The sequence below is a fragment of the Brachyistius frenatus genome, unplaced genomic scaffold (assembly GCF_029030835.1).
Source record: "Brachyistius frenatus isolate BFR_SWC_R1_liver_20210118 unplaced genomic scaffold, ASM2903083v1 Contig_93, whole genome shotgun sequence".
Lineage (NCBI taxonomy): Eukaryota > Metazoa > Chordata > Actinopteri > Embiotocidae > Brachyistius > Brachyistius frenatus.
In genome coordinates this window covers 1,073,383-1,092,992 of record NW_027210692.1, presented here as the reverse complement: position 1 = coordinate 1,092,992, position 19,610 = coordinate 1,073,383, and the positions used below count along the sequence as shown (strand labels likewise).

General features: G+C 43.5%; 3 protein-coding genes across 3 annotated transcripts; 2 read left to right on the top strand and 1 right to left on the bottom strand.

Annotated features, from left to right (window-relative positions):
* The first annotated feature begins 152 nt into the window (after nt 1–152).
* On the top strand, nt 153–5,917 carry LOC138627950 (endophilin-B1-like). The gene is made up of 10 exons (XM_069710604.1): nt 153–621; nt 814–955; nt 2,246–2,374; nt 2,490–2,623; nt 2,888–2,980; nt 3,146–3,229; nt 3,323–3,346; nt 3,685–3,774; nt 4,112–4,212; nt 4,881–5,917. Exons 1-10 carry the CDS (start codon nt 565–567, stop codon nt 5,350–5,352), a joined length of 1,326 nt encoding a protein of 441 aa, XP_069566705.1. The 5' UTR covers nt 153–564; the 3' UTR covers nt 5,353–5,917.
* Nucleotides 5,918–10,232: 4,315 nt separating this feature from the next.
* LOC138627937 (pentraxin-related protein PTX3-like) lies at nt 10,233–12,370 on the top strand. The gene is made up of 2 exons (XM_069710591.1): nt 10,233–10,474; nt 11,455–12,370. Exons 1-2 carry the CDS (start codon nt 10,351–10,353, stop codon nt 12,054–12,056), a joined length of 726 nt encoding a protein of 241 aa, XP_069566692.1. The 5' UTR covers nt 10,233–10,350; the 3' UTR covers nt 12,057–12,370.
* A 1,772-nt stretch (nt 12,371–14,142) lies between these two features.
* slc35g2a (solute carrier family 35 member G2a) lies at nt 14,143–19,312 on the bottom strand. Its single transcript, XM_069710603.1, has 2 exons — nt 18,999–19,312; nt 14,143–15,747 (listed from the first exon to the last, which is right to left on the bottom strand). Exon 2 carries the CDS (start codon nt 15,719–15,721, stop codon nt 14,354–14,356), a length of 1,368 nt encoding a protein of 455 aa, XP_069566704.1. The 5' UTR covers nt 15,722–15,747; nt 18,999–19,312; the 3' UTR covers nt 14,143–14,353.
* Between the last annotated feature and the right edge of the window lie 298 nt (nt 19,313–19,610).

Sequence of the window (19,610 nt, the reverse complement as noted above, 5' to 3'; positions counted from 1 at the left end):
TGCAGCATGGCAGGACTATCTTTGCATTAGTGTGGTGAAGCTTGTTCATTAGAGGTTGCGTTTTGTTTTTATGTGTTGTGTGTTTTCGTGGTTGAGTGGCGATGTGTGGGATTATGCTTTTATTTTGAATAATCGCAACCGGAAGTCTAGGTAATCACTATCGGTGAAAATCTAAAATCAGTTTTGGATTATTTTTTTTTACATTTATTATAACCGCAAGTAATGTCCGCAGTTAGTTATTACACCGGTGCTTAAACACAGCCAGCTCGCAGACAAAGGCACTCATTTGTGACCGGAGGAGGATAAACCGTCAACATCACGCACAGGTGCCTGCGCTCGCGTCGGCTTCAAAGGGCTCTCTGGTCGGTGCTAAACGGGCCGTAATCTGTCTGGAGAGGAGCGGTCAGCCGGTTGAAGCCATGGCGAGGTCAGCTGGTTGTCGTCGTCGTTGTTGGTCACTTGGCTTTTTATAGCGGCTAGTCAGGTTAGTTCTGTCTTGCTGCTGGGCCGGGGGAGGTTCTGTTGGTCCGCCGGAGACGGTGCGCGACCTTGGGCGACGCTGTCATGGATCTGACGCGGTTGGCCGTGGATGCTGGTCAGTTCATCAACCGAGCTGTTCAAGTAAGGAATGAAAACAACTTTAGTATCAGCTAATGAATCTACGGCTTGTGGTCGCAGTTTTGTTGTTGTTGTTGTTGTTGTTGTTGTTGTTGTTCTCAAGCAGTACTGTAGACGTTAATATCACTCTAAATGATACAAATGGTCAATTTAAGAAGCGCGCAGTGACACAAATCTTTCGTTTCGTTGCTGCAGTACACGGAAGAGAGTCTTGGCCAGACCGACAAGACTGACTTGGAACCCGGACTTGAGGAGCTCCTGGCCCGGGCAGACTCCACCAAGACCTGGACAGACCAGATCATCTCCCAGACTGAGGTTTTACTGCAGCCTCACCCAGGTGAGACACACTGAATTTATGATTTATTCATGTTTATTATTTAAGGAGTTTTAACACATCACAAATCTTTCGAATCTGGAGTTTAATTTAAACCAAGCCCCTTTACGAAGTGATATTTCTGTTGTCGTCAGAAATACTATGTTTTTATTAATAAATTCACTGCGCTGACCTTTAGCTGATGTACAGTACCTATACTGTACGTCCCTTATGTGTTGGAAAAATCCTGTTTTAATTTAAATAAATCAAACTCTCCTTACTTACCCATGGAGAGAAATGATGTAACGGTGTCTTTTACCTGTCACATGTTGCAGTGTGCAAGTCGGGTCAATTTCATTTATATAGCCCAATATCACAAATCACAAATACGTCTCAAGAGGCTTTACAATCTCTACCTCTCGCTCCGATGTCGTTGATTATTGTAAGGCATAACAACCTTTTTAAAAGGACTTTCATCTGGAAAAATAATCTTAGAAACCTCATGAAGACCATCAAGACAGACAGACGGATGGATGATGTGTGTTGTGATTCGACATGGAGAAAAAGGATCTTGGATGATGTAAAGCAGCTGCCAGCAAACAGATAAAACCTGAGTCATGCAATCTCATCTCTATCATGGTGCCCTGAGAAAAGGACTGACATGCACATGTAGACAATAAACCAGCCAAACATTTTGTCCTAATAAATACACAGTATTCCTGCTTACACTAAACCAGAGCTTGTTCTGGGCACTACCATTAAGAGGGCACTAGCAATTACAGTCTATGTCATCCCCTGAATGGCTGAGTCTTCACCTCTGCATGCCATTGTTTCAGCTCTGTTTACCCTCCTACAATACGTACCTCTTCTTTGACCTCCCCTGTTTGCTTTGGCTGTAATTGGCCCATTCAGACAAATAGAGATGGTTGTTCTTTTGCCTGTTGAATTCAATTACCTCAGCTGATGGAATTATGAGTGGACGTGGTCTGCAATCTGTCAAATAAGAGGGACCATTGAGCTGGATATATTTTCAGATAATGTGACGTTTATCCATCTACCGAGGGCTTTTAGTCTCCCTGCAGAATCATTTCTGTTTACCTTCTGCATACCTCACGGGCTTATGGCAAAGCCCAAAGTCAAGCTGTGTTTTGTATTTGTTTGTTTGCTCAAGTCACTTAATAAAAAGCTATTTTACTGGCCCACTGGCTTCTCCTTAACAAATACAGACTTGCAAAATACACTGTCAGTGGATTTTTTTTTTTTAGAAAAGAGAGCCCTTTAAGCCTGATACAGTGTATGACTCCTGATAAACAGGAGCACGGTTGGAGGACCGGCTGTATGGGTCCTTGGAGTGGAGCGTCCCACCTCGACCTCGCGCAAATGAGTTGCTGGGAGATCAAATGACGCAGGCTGGGCTGGAAATTGGCTCTAACACACCCTATGGTGAGTGTCCAGCAATGTGGATTTAGGTGGTCTGAAAAAGTAGCATGTGATCAATTGTTGAAACTGTATGTTGGAGTGTTGTCAGTATGTATTGTGGTTCTGTTTTTGTGCTCAGGAACTGCGCTGATCAGGTGTGGAGAAGCTCAGAAGCAGCTCGGCGAGGCAGAGAGGAAATTTGTCCAAAGCACTAACATTCACTTTCTCACTCCTCTGCGGACTTTCACTGAAGGGCAATACAAAGCCATCCAGGTACACACACACACACACACACACACACACACACACACACACACACACACACACACACACACACACACACACACACACACACACACACACACACACACACACACACACACACACACACACACACATACACAGATCTGTATCACATGCACACCAATTATCTCCATAATCATGGTATTTTTTATGTTTGTTTTTTTAAGGTTTACGTGCATATTATTTTGTTTGTGAATTGTTTCATGGATCATAAATAAGTCTGTTTGCTGATAGAATGAGCGCAAGATGCTGGTGAATAAGCGTTTGGACTTGGACATAGCTAAGACCCGGCTGAGGAAAGCCAACAAAGCCGACCAAGAGTCCAGAGTGAGTTACAATGATGATTGACATTTGGTGCTTTTAAAATACTGATCATTTTTCTTCAATAAATGTATAATAGCTAAGCAAAAAAACAGGCTAAAAATCATCTCTCACACAGCGTGTAAAGTGTTTTCTCATCCTTCCTACTGCGTTCTCTGGTCTTTTTCTCAGAACCTGAATGCGAACCCGCTGGAGGTCGACTACTTGTCAAATATGTCCTACATGTTCAGCTTCCTGCGTGTTAAATGGCTGAAGGTCAGTGGTTGTGAAAAGGGACATGAATACTGACACACAGATGGTCTTGCAGTTTGGTCTCAGAGTAAAATAGTTTCTCTTTCCTCCAAACAGATATGGGCTCAGGAAATCTCTCAGGTGAGTTCATGTTTATCTTTGATTGCACTCAGCTATAACTACTCACTGCGTTATTCTCTGAGAAACAATATGAGAAGTAAATATGTTTTTTTTTTATTAGCATAGACAATGGATGCTTCCTATTGTTTTCTGTAGTTCATTTAGACTTGAGCTCTGCAGGCATTTTGTTTCTGCTGACAGGATGAATTTAGAAACAAAGCTGTTAATAGAAAGGCATGCTTGAAAAAACCGCGCGTGTGTGTGTGTGTGTGTGTGTGTGTGTGTGTGTGTGTGTGTGTGTGTGTGTGTGTGTGTGTGTGTGTGTGTGTGTGTGTGTGTGTGTGTGTGTGTGTGTGTAGGCAGAGATGGAGCTGAGGATCTGTCAGAGTCTTTTCGATCGACAGTCAGAAATTGCAAAACGAGTTGTGGAGGGACTCGACAACATTCACGTACGTGCACACAAACACACTGTGAAGACAGAAAATGTTGCTTAAAAAGTCGATGCATCACTATATTGGTGGCGGTATTTGTAAGAATTGTAGCATGAAAATCAAATATCCAACTGTCATTGAGTATCTTTCAAATAGGAAGATTGCAACGTATATAAATTACGTCAATAAAAGGATGTCAATTCTGCCGATATTTGTTTTTTTTTGGGTGTCTTGGTCATTTTATAGAGGAGCTTTTACTCTTATTATCGTTTTTTTTTTTTTTTTACTGCTCAGCATGTATATTTTAGAGCCAAACTTCTCAGGTAATTCCACCCATAATGTGTTGTATTTTTAGACCGACCACATGCGGAGCCTGACTGACTTTGTGGACGCTCAGGCCTGTTACTTTGCTCAGTGCAACCAACACGCTAAGGAGCTACAAAAACAGCTGGCCAGGTTTGTACAGTCTCATTTAAAACTTAAAAACAAGAAACTTTTATAGAGCAAAAATTATTGCATTGTGTGCAATTTTGAAACATTATCGTAGCTATGATATTTTTACATTTTAAGGTTATTGTCTTGACTGAGAATTTTGTTCACCCGGCAGTACGAGGCCACAGATCCTCGCTGTCTAATGAACCATGCATTTTACATTTCGATGTTGCTTCAGTTTCTTAATCAACATAAACATGAAAGTTATCTTATTAATGCTCTGTCCAAAAACCTCAAACAGAACCGTTTTTTAAGTGCGTGAAAAAAAATTGTAAATATGTGGTTTTCCCTGAATACCAACAAAGTGCACTTTCAGTGAGCCTTCTCTAAGTAAAGCTAACTGAAATGAAAGTGTCTCTTGTGAAACCGGAGGCCAAGTGCCAGTGCAAAATATTCTGTATATACAACATGTCGTCCAACCCATTATTTTATTTTTTTTATTTGAAGCTGTAATTCAGTTGGCAACAGATTTCTGTCAGCAAGAAGATGGCCTACTTCATCACAAAGATGTATTTGTAGGAAAAACTTAGGACATCTGGTTTTCCTCAGAAACAAGACTTCTGAGAATATTTTACGATATGAATATGAATGTTTTATATTTTATGATTTATTTATTTTTTTTCTCCTTGCAGCATTCCAGCAGTCCTATGCTCCAATAACTGGCAGTCAGCGATTAATAATGCCGTTGATCTGCCGTCAGCAAGCAACCATGTAGCTAATGGGCCCGTCGGGTTAAATCAGGTCACTCCGTTGCCCGTTGTCATCCACCAACTTCCAGACTTCGACCAGGACTCGTGGACTTTAACGTCTCCGCCAGAAACTGAAAAAAACACGACGTATTCCTCTTTAACCTCACTGCCAACTGACCACACAAATCACAACAATAACAACAACAACAGCTTCTCCGCCGACAGCCGGGCAACCGGGTCCCGTTCAGCGATTAGCAGCCAGTCATCTGTCAATCAAGCATTTGATCGTGTCGTTGCGTCGGACCAAACGGATCAGCTGCCAGCGCCCAGCGGGACGATTAGCACATGCACGACGGCTCCCAGAACAGCAGTCGAGCAGCCCATCACTAATGGAGAAGATGTTGAGAAGTCATAATCAGGCATTTAGGACGTGGTCCAGTAGGGTGTATCCGGGTACGTGACGCCACCGCAAAGTATTTCAGCTGCTACAGACTCTGACAGGAGCTTCAGCTGATGTACGCTGGCGGGAATTGCTGCGATGGAACCAAGAAAACGGCATTGTAGACTGTATTAGGAAGACACAACCATTGTAACGTGTTCTGGTAAAACAGCTTAATTAATCCTATAGGGAAGAAAATGTGAAGTGATGTTAAAGTGCTTATTTTTCTAAACGTGATCTAGTGCCACAATAATTTTAGCCTTTAGTCACATTCATGTATTATTCAAGTTGTATGAAAATGATGACTGTTGCGTATCAGTCCCCACTTGTAGCGGTAGATGTAATGTCTGCTCGGTGTGTGTAATATTTCCTGGCTTCAGGCTGGAAGACGAGGCTGACTGACTGTTATATGTCAGCAGTGTAAAGTTGTTTTCAGTCTAAATCTTTATTTTTTACATGTAGCTAAACGAGAGAACTAATCAAACTTTGTGCCAAGTGTATAATTACATATCTGTTGGTGTGAATACATGAATTTATGCGTCTCGGTCTTCTTGATTGATCCATGTGCACTTGTGTTTCCAGCTTTCAGCCCAAACCTGTGACACCTGTAAAAAAGTAGACGTATGCATATGTATGCGACGCTGCCATCTTTTGACTCGTGCTTCGACAAGGTGAGGTCATTTTCCATATGAAACACAGTGTCACTTCTGTTCATGCGTATATATGTTGGGGAGCACAGGGAGGTGACAACACACCAGGTTCAACGGGACCTTTATACTTCCTCGTACGCATTCTGGGTGTTTCCTCACACTAAAATCACGCACTCTTTTTTTTTTCTTTTTTTTTTTTAACCCTTTTACCCCCTAAAAGCCCCCACTAGGTGAAATGGGTAGAAGTTTCCATGTCCAGATGTTGTTAATTTTCTCCACGATGGCAGCCCCGCTCTACTGTGGTGTGGGTCCACTCTGGGGACCCTGGATGGAAACACGTATTAATGTACCGTTGGCTGTACTGATGTAATCACCCACCAAGCTCTATGCTTTTGTAAGATGTGTGTTGGTTTGGATAGCTGCAAAATTCCCATTCTAACCGCTTCCAGTTTTAAATTGTGCATACATGCAGTCACGCGTTGACCTGATGTCAGTGTGAGGTCAGAGTTTCTATTCTATTCATGTGTGAAGATGTGGAAATAAATGTGCAAACGGTGATTTCACGTCAATCCAACTCATCTGTGGATTCTATCTTTGTTCTGCAGTCGAGGTGTTCCTATTTTTTTTTTTTTTTTTTTGTGGTTAATATCTGCTACTACACTACCAGCCAAAACTTTCGACTTGGATTCAGACACGCGCACGTCACAATTATTTCCAGGTTGAGGTCTTGATCAGGCTGCCAAGTCTATTAATGTTTCACATCTCTCAAGAAAAACATCCTGACGCACTGCACAGCTTGCGGTTAAGCGTCCCTTCAGATATTAATTATAGTAACCTCATAACACAATAATGAGACCTGGTTGGGTATGAAATGTGCCACAACCTGGAAACGCATTCACACACACTGAAATACTTTTCCAAAAATGCTGACGAAAGTGTGTGCGCTTCTGCTTTCTGCTCCCACTTCGCCTCTCTGCTGTCTGGGCCTGTCCAAACAGATTAGATCGATTAAGCACAGATTGTGTGATATTGATCACCGAACAGTCGGGAGGTCTGTGATTCAATGCCACCATAAACACTTGTATCGCACCAATATATCAGCTCTGCTGCATTTTTAGAGGTGGAGGTGCAGCCAACCCTTAAAGACAGATTTAAGGAGTGCTTCATTCCTGACTCAACAAACAAGAATAGATTCTCCTCGATCTGTCGCTGGTTGCTCATGAGTGTTCTTCCGCTAACCTGACACAGCAAATCTTTGTTCCATTTTCTAGCAAATTTTTATATTTCCAGTGTGCAAACTGTCCGTCAACGGATATCACGGATCTCCCCAGGCTTCACATTATGTTCCTTTCTGATACAGGAAGGAAGAGGAAGCTGACATGATGTTTTGCAGGTCTGGTTAAGTTGACTAAATTATGAAAGCAGGTAAAGGAAATTGGGATCTTTTCTGATTATTATTTGGCTTTTTGCGTTGCTCCACCTGAGGGGCACAGACAGATTGGTATCTTGGTATTTGCAACAGGTAACTTCTTCCCCTGAACTGTATCGGTGTCTATAGGCAACATCAACCAAATTTGATCTGCATTTAGCAAGATTTTAAGGTGAATTAGCTGACAAAATCTTTCAGGCAAAATGTAGTTTATGAAAAGACGAGTATCCAAAACCATATCATCTGCATAGCAATTAGTTTTGGGTTCCTCTTGCATTTCAACCTACATATATCTGATCAGATGAAAATATATAGCAAATATATGAATGATGCCATGCTTCATAGCCCAAAGATCCAAAGAATCGAAGGCTTTGCTCAGTTGAAATGTTATTTTGACTTCTGTGATACGGCCTCTTGCTGCACTGTTTTAGTTAAGGTGTACGATAATCATCTCAACTAATACCCTCATTTGGCATGATTAGACATTACTATAGTTCTGCTATACTCGGACCACAATGGCTCTATTGTTTTACAGTGTGCTGTGTTTTAATAGTATCTCCATAGTTCCTCCCCCTCCCTCCCCCTCCCCTTCCCCATCCTACACATTGGGGACAAAAAGGGATACACCCAAAAATCCTGCACAGTTCTCATAAACCGGCCCGTGTTGGCTGGCTTTGTTGTGTTCGAATGCGGTTTGTTCATCAGTGAGGTCCTGTTGCTGTTTTACATCTGCTGTTTATAGCTAATCTAAGTTCTGCTGACAACACCCATTGTCCCATTTTCCCCGGCAAACCTGGTTTTGTCAAAACGAACCAGACGACAGGACCTGTTTTCCTCTAATTCTCTCTGGTCTCGATAGAATAAGAGTAAGGGATACTCTACTCAAATACAACTTTCATCATCATCATCATCTCTGTCTCTCTTTCCCTCTCATCTTCCTTTTTCTATTTATGTTTTCCGTCTTCCCTTCATCTGTCATCTCTCTTCCTCTTCACTGCCAGCTGGAAGTGTTTTGCGTGACAGCTAAACTGTAGGTGTGGTGTGCAGGTGGAGGGGGGTAAACGGCGTCTGTCGGCTGCTGATAAATATCAGTCATAATGACGGCCTAAATAGAACGATGACCTATAGGAAGAAAAAAAAAAAAAAAGAGGTGGACATGCCTCATATGGGCACCAATAAGGACAGGATGAGAACAGAAACCTGAAGGTCTAACATGTGAATTTGTGGCTTTTAATTCGTTACAACTGGGCCAGGGAAATGTACACACTCACGCCTACAATAAGCGTTTTTTTTTTTTGCTACGACGAGGATAGGAAATATCATTCAAATTTCCCCTGACCTTCTGCACCTTTCCTCACCAACAATCCACCTTCTGTCTCTACCTCTGCTCTTTCTGAAAATCCTGCTATCCATCTCTTCCTGCAGCTTCTCTCTTTTCCTGAGATAAATCCGCCAGTTTCACCCCCACTTACTCCCACTGCTACAATTATACCCTCCCAGACGAGAGAATCAGACACGGTAACCCGCAGATATGCTGACATCTGCAGCGGAGAGCTCAATCTGGAGGTCTGCAGGGAGAACGGTCAGGGCTCTTTACTCTGACCTTGACATGTCCTACTTGTGCTGCTTAACCCCGACACCTGCTGACAGGAGTGCTCTCTCCGTAAGAATAGGGCCAGCTGGCCTTGCTGAAAATGCCATAACTTCTAATTCTTCTTAAAGGTTAATCAACAGGGTCGCCCGGTAACAAAACAAGATCTATCAAACTAAATTTTACAATGTTGCCTGGCAACAAAATTTAATTCAAGTGCGGACAACAGACTCGCAGCGATATAATTCAAGTTCTGCTGTGTTGCAATTTTTTTGGCCGAAGGTTGGGATTTGGTGTTGATGTATAGTGCAGCGAGGGACTCTGACTCATCAGTAAATAGGTTAAAGAGACAAATGTGGCATTTCCCACGGAAACAATGTAAATATAGCTACAGGGAACAGTAAAATGTACGGAAAGAAGATGAAGCTCATCAATTTTGATTCTTGCCAAGAAGAAAAGTATTAAACATTGGCTGTTGATAACCAAAAAGCAAAAGGAAGATGATTGTGTGTTTGAATACATTGATACAGTATATAACTGAATACTAATGTATTTTCTTTGTTCAAATTGAACTAGAGTTTTGAAGGCTATACAACTACATTTAATTAAGAAATAATAGCACAGAACCTTGGACTATGAACCAGTGGACAATTAAAAGGCTTAAATATTTAATATTATTAAACTAGTAAAGATGGTTTTTTTCTGGAAGAAATTCCACAAATTTTACTATGTTATTAAACTAATAGTAAACCAACAAGATTGGGAAATAAATCCTTTAAAAAATATGTTAGAGTAAGATTAACTTCAGCTAAATCCTCAAACCTATTGTAACATCAGCACAAGTGTAGAAACGTTATTGTATCAGCAAACTGACTGAGATAGTCTTGCTTTCAAATATTCGTCCTCTTTCAATGAAACATACACACAAACTTTCTGGGTTCTGCAAAATAGTTTAAACCCTCCTTTCTCCCTGTAACTCTGCCTCTCTCCCCCACAATGCCCCCATTTCCCAGTCAGTTTGACTTTTGACGTATATACCTCCATCAATGCATTACTCACCCAAGCTCAGCGGCACCCCCGGCTCGGTCCCACCCTCCTCAGCTTCCTCCCTCCTTCTCCCCTCTTTCTGGGTTTATAAGTCGGCACCGGCAACAGCTGGCTGAGTAGGGGGTGAATAGGAAAAAAAGCGAGCAGTTCGAGTCTGTAGTAGCAGGAAAACTCTGCGATAAACATACCTAATACGTCCAGATAAGTGCTCTTAACCCAGCAAAACCTAAAGGAACAACACACTTTAGAGCTCCGTCATGCATGTGTTGAAGGTCTGGCGGGTGCTGTGTGTGCTTGGCACCGTGGCCTCACCTTTGTGTGCAAATGAGCTGGACTATGAAGACAACTATAACAACGAGATCTCTCAGGACCAGCAGGAGGGTGAGTTTTGTTTATTTGTCCTTTTGTCACTTCTGTTTCCTGCTTGTTTGAACAGATGGATCATTGTGAAGAATGTGTCCTCAGTTAACATGCCTCAGGGAGCCAAGAGAGTCAGATCATTTTGATACATTCGGATATATGCATTAACACATTGATTTCTTTATCTTAGGGGATGTGAGCCTATTCCACAGGGTTGTTCCACAATGCTTTATTTTTAGTTCACACAATGACACTTGACAATTGCAATGTACATTTGTACGCAGATGATACCATAAATTTAGCATAAAAAGAGCTTTACTGGGAAAAACTTGCTGTGTATACTGTATTATTATTTAATTATTCATCATTTACAGTGTAACTTTTTTGTTTGAGTCAGGTTTCAAAACTTCCTCCTGGCATTTAAATGAAGGTACAGTGGGACAATAACTACCATTAGCTAAGGGCAAAAGAATCTGTTTTTATTGTACTTCATCCATTACTATTAAGAAAAAACAGCACCTGCAATTTAGTCGGTCTAAAACACACAAGTATAGGCTAAACTGCCTTTGGACTGAACCTATTCACCATTTAAGTCCTCTAAGTGAGTTTCTGTACGTTTTTAATGTTTTCCCAAAACGACTTTCACTACCTTGCAGTTTTGGTAGTATATTGTAACTGCTAAATACATGAAGTGCTTTTTAGGTTGAGCAGAAGCTGAGTTTTAATCCAATTTTCATTTTGTTCCCCTGTATACATTATAGTCCTGCATATGTGCAAAAAGTGCTCGTTTACCCATAGTCTCGTTTTGTCCCACTGTATCTACAATTTGTCTAAGTACAACTGATGAATATTTTATCGATACCTGATTTTTACAAAGAAATTACATTGTGGGCTCTCCTGTGAATTACTGGTTATTGTTTTATTATGTTTGGCGCATGTTATATAACCTCTCAGCCTGTCGGATTCTATAACTAATGCACCCATGTGGTCGTTGCCTACAGGTGAGTCTCCAACCTCACCTTGCCATTCAGACTTCTCCCGCTGGGACAGGCTTTTCATCGCTATGGAGGACTCCCACATGAGACAGAACATGCTGCTGCAATCTGCGGAGCAGTGCTGTGGAGGAATAAGCTCTCTGAGGACCCGGGTGGACAAGCTGGCCGAGGGGACGTGCCAGCAGTGTGTACCCAGCCTGGAGTCGGCGTGCGGGGCACAAGCAGAGCAGGCGAGTCTCAGGCTGCAACAGGGCTTGGTGGAGCTCAGAGAGGAGGAAGCAGAGAGGGAGAGGAGGTTGAACGCAACCTTAGAGATGCTCCTGCGCAGCAGACATGAGGAAAATGCTCGACTGAAGCGGCTGGAGAAAGCGATGCCTTCACGACCAGGAGACAGCAGGGTGGGACAGCAGCCAACACAGAGACCCGCAGGTTTGGGAGCAGCATTTAACTTGGGGGTGAAGGAGCAGGAAGTGACTACGCCACTGGACGTGGCCACAATGGAAAGGGTTTTGGTTGCCGTGGCAACAGAGCTGCAGCGGATTCACCTGAAGCTGATCAAACTGATAGAGCAGGCAGGAACACTGAGGAAGGACAGAGGAGACGCATGAATAATCCAAATGAATAGAAAGAAAGGATTGACTGGAAACACTCCTTTTAATGAGAATGAATTTGCACATTCTTTTTTCTTTTTCTTTTTTTTGTGTCTCTTTTTTCAAATAACTTTTTTTATGCGAGAGCTGGTTACAATGAACATAAATCATAAATGTTGTGGGTTTGTTATATTGAATAAAAAATGAACTAAACAACCAAATCAGTCTCATGGAAAGGTTTCCTCCCTTCTCCCACACAAACTCATTTTTAGCTGCTTATATATTAATGTGCATGCACTTTCATTTGTCTGAGTCAGTGCATGTGCTTTAGTCTTCCCAACACATGCCAGAGCTTACACCACCGCCTCGGTGTTTGTGTAGCTGCGGTGATGTCTGCAAATGGCCACAACCGCAAAAAGGTGTGTCAGAGCAAAAACCTCTTGACACACCATTGTGTCTTATGGTGGGCAGGTCTCTCCCGCTCATTAGTTGCTTTGGGAGTGCCTGAATGCAAAGAGGCCACGACTGACGATGCTCAGAGTTTCTACGATGTATGAAGCCCTGCCAGAACTTTTACGCTGCCGCCCGTCTCTCGTTCCGCCTCATTCTCACACACACACACACACACACACACACACACACACACACACACACACACACACACACACACACACACACACACACACACACACACACACACACACACACGTTCATGCTCATTATTGGAAACCATAAAGAGCGACTGGTTTTTGTGGCTGAAGGAAATTTACGGGTTTTTTTTGTTTTTTTTTTACAGTTTTGATGTGATGGTTTCTGATTGCAGGACACATTTATTTTTTTAGAATTATAATATTATATGATGATCATAACTTAATGCATTAACATAGAAGCAGTTTTTAAATTTATAGGTGGTTGCAAGGAAGCTAATTTTAGAGGAATTAAACATGTTTTAAGTACTTTATAAAATAGTTCCAGTTTTGTCAAAGTTATAGTTTCCTCTGAAATCTAATAAAGTATAATTAATTAGTAGCAGAACAAGAAAGTACTCAAGTAAAGTAATAAATAGCCTAACTAAAATTCCTAAAAACGGTCCTATTCTACAGTTCTTAGTTGTAGCAACAAATAACATTTTAACCATATGTAAGTTTAATTAGGCCAGCACGCTGACATCACAGAAACATTTTCACTAATGAAACGCTTACAACCGTGGCATAAGTGTATACTTGAGCCCATTTCTGTGTAATTGTGTGTGTGCATGCACCTTTCTTTATACACTGCAGCTGGGTGGAGTTTTTTTTTTTTTCTGGCCTATTTCTTTTAAATGTCACAACTAACAAGATGCAGAGGAGCGCGGAGTTGTATCTCATATCCAGACTTTCTACCTCACTGGTGTCACCATGGTACCCAGCAGGCACACAAACACGTAGACGTAGATGCCCTGGTCTGTTCAATGCGGAAGCACTTGTTTTCATTAAAAGCCTCCATCTGTGTTGTGTGTGTGTGTGTGGGGGGGATTTTAGTGAATGGATGCTTTTTCATTTGTTGGTCATTCATTTTTAACGCAGAGAAAAAGGCTCAAAAAGGAAAGCAGGAGGCTAATGATGAGGGAAATAGAAGAGGACTAGAAAAATATAGTGACAGTGCTTATGTGTCTGGCAGGTAGTTATTAGACACAATGACTGGTCCCCACACACGTTTTTATCAGCCAGCAGGCCAGACGCAGCACAATAACCAGCTACCACCAGCGTCGCTTTCTGCCCTGCCTCCCTTTCGTTCCGCTCCTTCCCTTTCATCTCTGTTTCGTCATCTGCCATCACTCCACTTCCTCCCCTGCTCCTTATCTGTATGCCCATCCCATCATCTTCTCTCACTCTTTCCCCATTAATCTTCCTTTGATTGTGCGTCTCGCTCCTCTCTCTTGTGTTTGTTCTCTCCCTCACCGGCAGCCAAATAGATGGCATCAGTCCTTGGCCAAACCTCAGTTGGCTGCTCGAAGAGACTGACGTTACATTCTCGTGAAATGTAGCCAATATACGCACTTCTTGGTGGTGGGGGGCGGGGGGGGGGGGAACTGGGGAGTACTGATTACAAGTGGATACAGAAATGCAGTGTTCATCAGACAGATTTTAATATCACATTACTTCTAATCACTATGTCAGACAACACAATATTGGCACTTTCCCAAAAGCAAAAGAGGACGATACAAAATAGATAAAGCTCCAATAAACATTTAGCAGTCTGTTATGTACACTGGAACAAATCTCATGAAGGAGGGAGTGAGGAAAAGAGGAATGTGACAAGGAGAGGGGACGTGTCTATTTGATGGGCGAGTCTAGAATCTCCTCGTACTCTTCCCTCTGGCGCCGACCGCCACCTCGAGAGGGGAGCAGCTTCATCGCAACCAGCCAGCCGACGCTCAGCACGACCATCACGTTCCCCACGACCTCAGGCGCAGTGGGCGCCAACGGCAGCACGGCCAAATGCAGGAGCATGGCGACGGGTACCTCCAGGCTCTGAGAGGCCGAGACCAGAGCAGGGTGCAGTCGGGTGAGGGCGTGCGTCATTCCCAGGAAGGCTGCGACTGAGCAGGCGACCAGGCCCAGGACCAGGCCCCAGGCTGGGGCGCTCGTTGGCCAGGACCAGCCCTCCTGGAGCAGAGCTAAAGAGGCCGGGGCGAGCAGGCAGCCTGTCCAGCTTACTGTGAACAAAGCGGTGCCGACTCCCACCCTCTCCTTCAGGGAACGATAGCCGACCAACGCCAGAGCCATCCACAACCCTGCAAGGGCTGAAAGAGACCAACCGAACGCACCCCTCCAGAACGCAACCGGGTCGACTGGTGAATCGGAATTGCTCTCATCTGCGGTTGGAAGTAACACAAGCCCCAAACCGCAAAGCCCCGCAGCTATGGTGATCCCATCAGCCAATCCCAGCCTCTCCTCCAAGAGCAGGAAGGCAAGAGTTGCTGACAGCGCTGTGGTAGCCAGGCGCCAGGTTGTTGTAGCGTTTCCGGGGGAGGCAAAGGTTAAAGAGGAGTAAGCGCAACAAAGGGAGAGGGTGTAGGTGATGCCGTAAAAGAGCAGACGTAGTCGATAGCCCTCTGGTCCAAAAGGGTTCTCCCCCCTGTGCAGAGGTACGGCCACAGACAGGAGCTGCACAATGGACCGAACCAAGAGCAGAAACAGCGGGCCGAGGCTGAAGCGTTCAGAGGCCAGGCGGGTCAGAACAATCAAGCAGCCGTGTGCCAGCGCCGCGCCGAGCAGCCCCACCCAGGTGAGCCGAGATGCGGACACAGACGCCTCACCAAAACTCGCCAGCTGCTCCCCTACCCCTTTCCCAGCCCCCTTCGCTGCTTTGGCTCCCCCCTCGCTCCCTTCTCCTCCCCCGGTGGCTTGGAGTTTGTGAGACGTGTCCTTGTCTTTGTCTTTGTCTTTGGAGCCGAACAGCGTCAGAGGCCACCTCTTGCTCTCCGTCAGCTGTTTCCTGTCAGACGTCTCCTCCAGGAAGGAGCCAAAGTCCTCAAAAGACGGCGCATCATCGTAGCCTTCGTCCCCCGGTTGGGGAAAGTGTGTGTGCACACCGGGTTGGGGGGCGTAGGGGGTCTGCGTGGCGTATTTGGCCGTGACAGTGTGAGGGTGGATCTTTACTCTCTTCTTAGAGCCACTCAGAAGGTGAGTGGATTCCATTTTGGAACTTCAGAGAAGACAGACACCTGCAAAAAACAAGACATTTTTAGCACCACATATATGTATTTTACACACTCCTGCAAACCCTCTCTCTTTTTTTCTGCCTCACGGTTTCTCTCTCTGGGATTCTGCTTGATATCTCATATATCTTTAATATCCAAGATAATAATAGCAGTGACTCACACCTTCCCATGTGTCCTGTGTGTTTGTCAGCGTACGTAAGCTCTACCCATCTGACCAATCACTGCTTTAATTGTTTTGTCCCTGCATGATGACACCTCATATTAAATCTATATTTGTTGAATTACACAGAACCATAATGGCCTTACCATGACTTTCAGTCTCCTTGGATAACACGACCTTTATGGAGGCTTAGAGATTGTTGGCAAGGACAGTTACATAAGCGAGTGCTTCCTGCTCCATTTGCCTCCGATCTTTCTCTCTTTTATGATTTATCTTCCCCTTTGTCTGTTTCCATCACTCTCTCTCACTCCAATTAGTCAATTTGTGAAAGATATTCAGAATTTTCAATTATGACATGAAAAGAGTTAATCGTCTCATTTAATCCACTTCCTTCTCCTTCTCCGTCTTTAATTTCTCCATCTCTTTTCAATTTTTCTCCTCAAGGTCCCGCATGCTGCACGGATGACTAACTTATAACGGACGCGTAGCTCTCTGCGTCAGAACAATGTGGATGTGCAGGTAGCACATTTTATGGCACATTCCCTGTATTGTAAAACATTCAGCAGTCTGCTGGTTTCAGATGACATAATGTGTATTCATGCACAAGCATGTAGAGCATACTGCTCAGTTATTTCCCTGGATTTGTGAAGTGTTACTCACATTTGAAGAAACAGTTGATCCGAATCAATTGTCTCTTTATTGAGATTTGCTGATCAATAAATAAAGAGACAAGTGTAAGGTTCTTAACTTGATTCATTATTGCTATTTACTCCGTCTCAACCAGCTCACGTGACCAAAGTGATTTGTGAGCACTGCTTACATAGACGGTAGCAGTGTCACGTTTTACAAATGATAGCCGCTTGCAAATTGCAGATAAATTTACCATTTCTGCACAATTTACAGGCTCCTACAGGAGTTGAAAAGAGGCTGTTTGTTTTGACAACTGACATATTGTCAAAATGAGCAGGAAGAAAACAATTGCTCATGTTGCAAACTGCAACTTGCATGCTGCAAATTCAAAAATCTGTCTCCATGTAGGAATGAACACTAATGTAATTGACCAAAAATGCTTAAACATAAAGAATGCATAAAACAGTACAGATAAACACCAGGATTGGGCAATTTGGATAAATTCTTTGATCATAGTAAAAGTCATTCTTAATACTGCGTTGTATCTTGTATTATGATAACATATTGATACTATATGTAGCAGGACAAATTCATCAAAAAATAATTATGAAACTGATACAAAAAAATAACTTGATCGGATTGTTGGTTTTACTCCAGCAAATGAAACATGAGGCATGAAGCAGTCCTGCACACAGTGACCTCATACACCCTGACATGTTCACGGAAAACTATCACAGTACAAACCAAACGGCAAAATCTCTTCCTCTCCCACAATCCAAACAACTACATGACATTACAAATGTCCAATCCATATCAGATATAAAAGCAGCATTTCCTTTTCCTGATCACTTTGAAGCTTTAGTCACTGCAGCAGGCGAAGGAGACAAAGCCGGCGGCTGCTCTGTGCGTCTCTCTGGTGCCCATGAATAATTTGATATAAACTGGGTTATAAATACATTTCTTTTTGAAGATGGTGTTGAATAAATTTGACTGCCTTAAGAGTGACTTATTCCCTCACCGACTCCAAATATACCTCGCATGAAACTGTGACACGTGAATCTGGATTGAATGAAATAACGAACTGTGAATGTCGATTTCAGTTTGCTGAATGAACTAGAAAGGTTTTTCTCTGGTGACACTTGAGAAGATCTCGTCATTTTACTCTCACTGACGGTTAGCTGAAATCTGATCAGCAGCTTCCTGAACACGTAAAGAGCAAAACCAGATCCGTGCGCTACTGTCCGACTCTTCTCTAAACCTACTGTGCTGGAGGATGCAGCCTGCCTCTGCAATGCTGCTGCTATTCTCGAAAGCTCGTTTCACACCTTACACAACCCTAAAAATGAGCCGCTATAGTAGGAGCCAACAGCAAACCTGTACAATGTGAGAGCAGCAGCAGATAAAGCTTGGATTTCCCGGAGAATGCTCCTCTGATCAAATCGCAGTCCTCCTTGTGTATCTATGCATCTTGTTATTTGACCAACATCCTCTAAGGACTTACAAGCAATAACATCTTCGATATGGACTATTAACAAGCCTATTGCTTTATGGATGGTACACCTGCACTGTTAATAATTGAACAGACTGAAAACATTTTGCAGCTGTCAAAGTTTATCGTCTTTAGTTATAGTATGACTGATTACAGTTATTATTCTGCCAATATATCAAGTGAAAATATATATGTTCTTTGCTTTAGGGGTGTTAAACGTTATTATGTAAATGCGAGTGAGTGAGTGTCGATGAGACGTTCTTCTCAAGGTTATCTGGGTTCCTCAGTGATGCACCCTGTGACGCCAGAGAGCTGAAAACACAGACAGACGCACGCACACGAGCTCACACAGTCACAGTAAAACAAACAACAACAACAAAAACAAGAGTGGCTATGCTGTATGTGCTGGTGCATTTAGATTCAATTAAATAGTCGTTTTACGTCATGGGTCATCATATCCCTAGTTGATCGTCACTGTTCGGCGCCACCCGCGCCTCCAAGGATAACGGCTCGAATCCCGCCCCTGACACAACGTGAGGTTTCGTTCTACATGCACCGAACATCGTGTGTGTATTAAGTGGTAGCCAACAATGACAGCCCGACCCGTGACCCATGACGAATTCTTGAATGGGGAGAAGCGCGCGCGCGCGCGCGCGCTCACTCACACACACTCTGCGTGCGCTCGCGTATCGGCACACGGCGGAATCGATGGACCCCGAGTTCCCAGACGGTTTCCCAATTAGCGACTTCTTGAAATTTCTTGTTAGTGCAGAATATGCTATGATCAATAATCCGTAGTTTTTTTTATTTTTTATTTTGACACCTACCGTCAACCCCCACCACACACACACACACACACACACACACACACACACACACACACACACACACACACACACACACACACACACACACACACACACACACACACACACACACACACACACACACACACACACACACACACAGACTCACCTGTTTTCCCGCAAAAACCGCAGATCGTACTTCACTGGCGGTCAACCTCAGTCATTTACCGAGCATCTCCAACGCTCCATCATCTCTTCTTGTCCATCTGTTCTTCTACTTCTTTCTCCCTCCCTTCTCCTCCTTATTTCTCCTGCGGTAGTCGGGATTCTTCCCAAGGGCACCGCGGCGCGCCTCAGCCGGCCACCTGCGATCAACTCTCCTCACTCTGAGGGGGTGGGGGGGAGAAATTTGTGTTTTATGGCAACCTGCAACCCCCGTCCATCACTCCCTGAACACTGATACAGATGATCCTCCTCAGCCTGATCAGAGAGAGAGAGAGAGAGAGGGAGAGAGAGAGAGGAGGAGGAGGAGAACTAATCATAACGTCTGAGCATGCGTCACATCCACCGTACCACTGCTCATTGAATCTCAAAATATGAATACACTTTTACATTTAAAAAAAAAAAACGTAGGCTAATAAAATAATAACAGTAATAACATGACAGTAATTGTGGCATGTGCAAAAGTTTGGGCTCCCAAACTGTGATCAAAATAAGCTACTCTTCCTCAGTTACTCATAACTGCTAAATCACATTTAGAACAGTGGAAATTGGGAGCTGG

What these genes read in the sequence shown, in the direction of transcription:
- LOC138627937 (XM_069710591.1), top strand. Translation starts at nt 10,351, where the DNA reads ATGCATGTGTTGAAGGTCTGGCGGGTGCTGTGTGTGCTTGGCACCGTG. An exon ending in CTCTCAGGACCAGCAGGAGG is followed by an intron (nt 10,475 to 11,454) that starts GTGAGTTTTGTT and finishes CGTTGCCTACAG; the next exon opens with GTGAGTCTCCAACCTCACCT.
- slc35g2a (XM_069710603.1), bottom strand. Translation starts at nt 15,721, where the DNA reads ATGGAATCCACTCACCTTCTGAGTGGCTCTAAGAAGAGAGTAAAGATC.
- LOC138627950 (XM_069710604.1), top strand. Translation starts at nt 565, where the DNA reads ATGGATCTGACGCGGTTGGCCGTGGATGCTGGTCAGTTCATCAACCGA. An exon ending in TCATCAACCGAGCTGTTCAA is followed by an intron (nt 622 to 813) that starts GTAAGGAATGAA and finishes TCGTTGCTGCAG; the next exon opens with TACACGGAAGAGAGTCTTGG. An exon ending in TTTACTGCAGCCTCACCCAG is followed by an intron (nt 956 to 2,245) that starts GTGAGACACACT and finishes CCTGATAAACAG; the next exon opens with GAGCACGGTTGGAGGACCGG.